Raw genomic sequence first — 7239 nt, 5'->3', positions numbered from 1 at the left:
TTTTCTGAGTTCTGTTTCTTCCGTGCGAGCGTCAGTGAAGTGCCACGTCTTCGCGCGACATGTCACGCGTCACGTCATTTTATCGTCTGTCTCTGTTCGTAGAGCAGAACCGTGAATGGAGGAGGTTTCCTAATAACATCACGTTCACTTACCAAAGAAGGTCAGTGACACACACACATTTCACTGTTCATTTAGACTTAACGAATGTTGAAGTGATGTTTTAACGAAGACTCGTTAACTCGTAGACAGACTCAAGCTCGTCTGTTCTGTCTGCATGTGTCCGTCTGAGAAGCGCTGGCGTGTTAATGAACCCTTAAACCCTTAAAATGAGGCTTAAATGCTGAAGTAAGCAACCTCTGACTCAGGTCACACATGCTAACAATGCTAATGATGGGAAGGTGGTCAGACTACGTTAACAAACACAAATCAATCATTTAACAGGTACATGAAGCCTTAAATTAGAATGAATTACAAGCTGAGGAAAGGTGTACAGCATTCTGGGAATCCTCGCCACGCTCCTCAGTATTGATGTCAATCCGCACAAAGTGCACATGAAAAGGTTTTTAAATGCACATATGAACAAGTGTATATTCAGATGGTAAACTGAAGAACAGCAAGGTAGATAAAACAAAAAACTGGTGTTTTCCATCTTAGCTGAACTTTGGCCTTCAATAAATTGTACAGTCGGAGGGGAGTTCAGTAAACAGGTTCCCTCTGCTTAACGCTTCTTTCAGACGATTGTTAGGCTTGGTGCGTCAAAGGTTTGTAATGTCTAGTTCAGTTTCTGAGAGGGTTCTACAGCCCACAGAACTTGGAGAGAAATATTGATGTAAACGTTGAACAGTGGCGTAGCACAGGAACCTGGGCCAGGAGCTACCAACTCCAGTCCTACAGGACCAGTACTCTGGAGCAGGTATGTCTGGAAAAGAATAACCAGAACCTTCAGGTCAGAACCTCTGGGCTCAGAGCGATTGTTCTCTGTACTGCTGGAACCCCTGGAGTAAATAAGCTGACCACAGAAAAATATCAAATCAAGTTCTAGGCTGCAAAAAAAACAAAAAACAAATCAAAAACCAAACATTCCCTCTAAATTGCAGTCACACACGTCATTTGGCAAACTGGGAGAGTTTACACGACAAAGTCGTTTTAAATGGGGTGACCTGCTGTTTTAGGGTTCCGCTCACCTTAAAATGGATTGCTGTGGATTGACTGAATTCAAGCAGGTGCAGCGTCACAGGCACGTGTTCTCTGAGATAGAGCCGTGACCACGGCTGCACCACACCAGAACTGTTTCGTGACCCGTTTTGCTGGGCCACACCAGAACTGCGGTGTGAAACCATTTGTGCATATTGTTCCAGCGTGTATCTGCATGTAGTTTAGTACATGAACAATATCTTTGATTTAATTAATTTTTACTCAAATAAGATAAAGGTTTCTTGATCCTGAAGGAAATGCAGTGTCACAGTACTGTCAGTAGAGGTGCACCCTTTTTGCAGTTTTAATAAACATCTTTAGTTTGATTTAAGTTTAGTTTAGGTTTAAAACTCAAGAAATGGGATTAATTTAAAAGTGCTCCTCTAACAGAAAGCAGCCACCCTAGACCCACTGGAGTAAGAGACTCCACCCTAGGCCCACTGGAGTAAGAGACTCCACCCTAGGCCCACTGGAGTAAGAGACTCCACCCTAGACCCACTGGAATAACAGAGACTCCACCCTAGACCCACTGGAATAACAGAGACTCCACCCTAGACCCACTGGAATAACAGAGACTCCACCCTAGACCCACTGGAATAACAGAGACTCCACCCTAGACCCACTGGAGTAAGAGTCTCCACCCTAGACCCACTGGAATAACAGAGACTCCATCCTAGACCCACTGGAATAACACAGACTCCACCCTAGACCCACTGGAGTAAGAGACTCCACCCTACACCCACTGCAGTAACTGAGACTCCACCCTATGCCCACTGCAGTAACTGAGACTCCATCCTAAACCCACTGCAGTAACTGTGACTCCACCCTCACAATCATATGTGTATGATTGAGTGTGTCTGTATTTGTGTGTGTGTATATTTTTGTGTGTGTGGGTATGTGTGCGTGCATGTTTGTGTGTGCGCATGTGTGTGTCTGTGTATGGTCGTGTGCATGCATGTTTGTGTACGTGTGTGTGTGTGTGTGTATGTTTGTGTGTGCTTGTGTATGTATGTGTGTGTATGTGTGTGTGGGGGTATGTTTGTGTGCGTGCATGTGTGTGTGTGTTAGTGTGTTTGTATGTGTGTGTTTGTTAGCGTGTGTGTGTGTGTGTATTTGTGTATATGTGTATGTTAGTGTGTGTGTGTGTGTATGTGTGTGTGTGTATGTTAGTGTATGTTTGTGTGTGTGTGTGTGTGGGCGGGGTATGTGTGCATGCATGTTTGTGTGTGTGTGTGTGTGTGTGTATGGTTGTGTGCGTGCATGTTAGTGTGTCTGTATTTGTGTGTGTGTATGTTTTTGTGTGTGTGTGTGTGTGCGGGTATGTGTGCGTGCATGTGTATGCATGTTTGTGTGTATGCGTGTGTTTGTGTGTGTGCATGTTTGTGTAAGTGTGTGTGTGTGTATGTTTGTGTGCAGGCTACTGTTTCACAGAGCTTGTAAACATGGTGTGTTTTGTTTTTAAGAGTGTATCCTAGTAACGCACCAGTGCAGGGTTTTCACAACTCAGCAGCACACAGCTGAGTGTGAGACAGGAGGTGAGTTATACACTTTTCATTAACACATTTACTGCAGTCTAAATGGATAAATGTCAAGGATTATGGGTGTAACTCCGGGGAATTCTGCTCGGGACAGAAACATTGCTGGTCTGATCTGTTTTTATGGGAATCCATTCAGTTTCTGGCTAATAAGATAATGTTCAGGAACAACGACGCATTATAGTCAAATGACATTCAAGAGCAGTTTAACAAAATGCTTTAAAAATTCTTTACTCTGCATGTCATTTCGTAACTGTGGGCTTTGATGGACTTTTATTTTGCGCTAGACGGCATAACGGGAGTGTTGATATTGCTTCTTCTGGACGATTGTAATCCACAGAGAAAATCACTAATGCCCCGTGTCTCGGTCGCAGAACTGTGTCGATGTTTTGGCCAATTTCTGCTGCCGCTAACCATACCGAGGTTTGTGTTTCTCAGGTCATGGAGTCCGGTGGGGACGGTCAGACGGCCCCTCCGAACGCGAGCGGACTGGAGCCGGCGGCGGTCGGAAACCCCGCGCGGGTCATCGCCGACTTTCCCAAAGTTACCACGAGGGGCAGCGCTCGCTTTGGCACTCTCAGCCTCAATTCCTTCTTCTCTCGACACAACCCCCACCCACACAGAGTCACACACATGTCGGGTGAGACGCGCGGGGATGGGGGGCGTACCGGGGCGCCGGGTCCACGGCACACGGCCATATGGCCCCGTCAGGTTGACCTGCCAGAGCTGCGTTGCCATGGTTGCAACCCAAACAGGTGGACGTGAAGGTGGCACAGCTCATCTTGAAATCATATTAGTTAATGTTACAAAATATGCAAAAATCTTGGACAAATTTATGAATCGAGAGTATAGAATGAATGTATGAATTAATTAAATGACACAGAATATTGATGGAATGTGGCTTCACTGGAGAACAGAGAGGTGGTCATGTGTAATTGGACAGGCTCCTCTAACGGAGCCACTGGTCCCAACTCGACCCCCCCAGTTCAAACGGTCTAGACCCACCGACTAGCATACAAAGGAAGACTTGTGTTTGATTCCTGTGTGTAGCGTGTCTGATGTAAGGGAGTAGATCTGACTTGCAATTAGGTGTTACAGTAATGCTAGAATAGCAGTGTTTGATCTACAGGGCATCTAGAGTGCTGGACACACACACACACACACACACACACACACACACACACCTCGTCAGACATTAGCACTAGACAGGCCAGACGAGTTCCTCCACTAAAAAGGTTTTCTTGGATTCTTCTTTACTTAGTTGCACACAAACAATGGTTGTCACAACACAAGGGCTTAGCGTAGCGTCAGGTCTCTGGGACAGTCCTGCCTCAAGACTGTCCAGGGGACCTCAGGAACTGCATTAGATGTGTGGTAAGGGAAACCTTCGATTTTTTATTCTGTCCTTTAGTTGTAGTCAAGGCTGCGCTGAAATAGCAACATACACGTGGGAGACAGGCTCCCTCAACGTGCTCTCCTTCAGGATGATGGTCTGTCACACACTGTAACTCGCCTCAGGCCTGGTCCTTGAGTTCCAATGCAGTGAGAGGTGTAGTGTTTCCTTTCTTCGACACAACAGCTCGTTACCAAGCCCTTCACAATGTTACATGGGTGGATTAGAGGAGTATATTTACACCGAAACACTGCAGTGAACTGGATTAACACACAAACAGCAGAGTAAACACATAAACAGCAGAGTAAACACACAGACAGTGTCACTGTATGGTGTGCAATGAAGCCTCTTACAGTGAGACGATAGTGAGACAATAATGAGGAGCCATGCTCTCACGCAGATCTCAGCCCCGTAACCTCTCCGGCGGTGTGTGTCGTAGGTCTGAACGGCAGCCCCGTGTGTATGGTGAACGATGACTGGTACGCTAACACTCCCCTGTGCCCGCATCCGTTAATCCGGAGCCAAATGCCTGCCGCCGGTCCTGGCAGGACATCCCTGTCCGTCCCCTCCCAGATTTCCCTCGGCAGTGCCGGCGGAGTCCAGTCGGGAGCAGGTGAGAGACCTGGGGGGGGGGATTCAGAAACAGGAAGTAGGGATGACATCACCAGCTCTGCTTGGGTCATTTGATTTCAACTGTTAACACGAGGCAAAAGATTCGTTAGTTTCGCACACGACACTCTGGTTATTCTGATCTGGCTTGACAAATCTACGATATAACTCTGTGATTAAATAAACGTTCACATTGCACCTCAGTTTGGCTCTTATCATCCACAACTCTGCTTTTATAAGTTTATACATTTTACATTTTACTTCATGGATCTCTTCTAAATGTCATTCCATACTGCCACAAATTCAAGATAAAACGAAAATGGAAAGAGCCGTAACCTTTTTTCCATAGACGAAGCCTCTGAACAAACATTTGAAACATCCCAGGCACTCTAACAGAAGCATATGGGATTAAGGGATTATTAAAGGGTATAGATCATTTCAGGAATATATTCTGTGCATTTAAAAAATCCCAATAAGAATAAGAGTCACACTAAGAAGTCTGTGTTTTTGTACTGAAATTTCCTCACTGCTTAAAGCAATAAATAAAACAGACCACTGAACTACACACCCCACTAAACTACACACCCCACTGAACTACACACACCCACTCAGCTACACACACCCCACTCAGCTACACACCCCCCACTGAACTACACACACCCCACTGAACTACACACACCCACTCAGCTACACACACCCCACTGAACTACACACACCCCACTGAACTACACACACCCCACTGAACTATACACACCCCACTGAACTATACATCCCATTGAACTACACCTCACTGAACTACACAGCCCACTGAACTACACACCCCCCACTGAACTACACACCCCACTCAGCTACACACACCCCACTGAACTACACACACCCCACTGAACTACACACAGCCCACTGAACTACACATACCCCACTCAGCTACACACCCCACTGCACTATACACACCCCACTCAGCTACACACACCCCACTCAGCTACACACCCCCCACTGAACTACACACACCCCACTGAACTATAGACACCCCACTCAGCTACACCCCCCCCACTGAACTACACACACCCCACTGAACTATAGACACCCCACTCAGCTACACACACCCCACTGAAATACACACACCCCACTCAGCTACACACACCCCACTGAACTATACACACCCCACTGAACTACACACACCCCACTCAGCTACACACACCCCACTGAACTATACACACCCCACTGAACTACACGCACCCCACTCAGCTACACACACCCCACTGAAATACACACACCCCACTCAGCTACACACACACCACTGAACTATACACACCCCACTGAACTACACACCCCACTCAGCTACACACACCCCACTGAACTATACACACCCCACTCAGCTACACACACCCCACTGAACTATACACACCCCACTGAACTACACACACCCCACTCAGCTACACACACCCCACTGAACTATACACACCCCACTGAACTACACACACCGCACTGAACTATAGACACCCCACTCAGCTACACACACCCCACTGAACTATACACACGCCACTGAACTACACACCCCACTCAGCTACACACCCCACTGAACTACACACACCCCACTTTTAGTTCCTAACCACCTGCAGACACCCGTAACTGTTCAAGTTGATTCATTTGCTTTATCTGTACTTATTTATTGATTTGGTTGATTTTATCACATTTACTGCTTCATGTCTTTTATTGCTTTGTGTTTTGTTTGTTTTAATTACATTTTAATCGGTTTAATGGATCCTTTCTTAGTTTCCAGTTTATCTGGGTTGTTTTTCGTGAGTTCCTTTATCTCCGGTGTTTTTGTCAAGCTTGTTAAACATCGCTTCTGTTCCGCCGCACGGGAAATGCTCAGAGAGAAGCAAGGCTGGTTGATTGAGCAGTAACAGGAGAAATAAACACCGTGTCTGGTCATCTACGTTCACGCAGGCCTGTTATCGGAAGCCTGGCGAGAGGAACTGAAGGATCTTGCAGCTAAGGTCAGTCAGCCAGCCTCGGGTCCAAGCAGAAGAGAGGACAGAAAGGTACGACTGACCCCACTGCCTCAGAGCCACATCATCTGCCCACACACAGAACGCCAGACGCATCACTACCAACACTACTGACAGTTTACTGGGACACTCACGCAGGCTTATAGCAGATCGAAATAACACCTGCAATAACGTAATAAACGAGGCGTTATAGCCCGCATTCAACGTGTGCGTCATTGCGCTTTTATAATGTAGGTGTAGGTCTACTGTGTGGGTGTTGTTCTCTACTTTGTAGGTGTAGTTTTCTGTGTGGGTGTAGCTCTCTACTGCATGGGTGTAGTTCTCTACTGTGGTGGTGGTGTTCTCCACTGTGTGGGTCTAGTTGTCTACTGTGTGGGTGTTGTTCTCTACTTTGTAGGTGTAGTTCTCTGTGTGGGTGTAGCTCTCTACTACATGGGTGTAGTTCTCTACTGCGTGGGTGTAGTTCTCTACTGTGGTGGTGGTGTTCTCCACTGTG

General features: G+C 46.7%; 1 protein-coding gene across 2 annotated transcripts in view; it reads left to right on the top strand.

The window, feature by feature from the left end:
* Positions 1-2694: 2694 nt before the first annotated feature.
* Positions 2695-7239, top strand: part of tbata (thymus, brain and testes associated) — a 13717-nt gene continuing 9172 nt past the window's right edge. For both annotated transcript variants that reach the window (XM_035533220.1, XM_035533219.1), the window contains exons 1-4: positions 2695-2729; positions 3168-3369; positions 4562-4735; positions 6682-6776. In XM_035533220.1, the coding sequence (XP_035389113.1) occupies positions 3171-3369; positions 4562-4735; positions 6682-6776 (468 nt within the window). In that variant the 5' untranslated portion in view covers positions 2695-2729; positions 3168-3170. The remainder of the gene's footprint in view (positions 2730-3167; positions 3370-4561; positions 4736-6681; positions 6777-7239) is intronic.

The sequence above is a fragment of the Electrophorus electricus genome, chromosome 14 (assembly GCF_013358815.1).
Source record: "Electrophorus electricus isolate fEleEle1 chromosome 14, fEleEle1.pri, whole genome shotgun sequence".
NCBI classification, from domain to species: Eukaryota; Metazoa; Chordata; class Actinopteri; order Gymnotiformes; family Gymnotidae; genus Electrophorus; species Electrophorus electricus.
The sequence above is the reverse complement of the archived record's forward strand: the minus strand, read 5'-3'. Positions and strand labels throughout refer to the sequence as shown.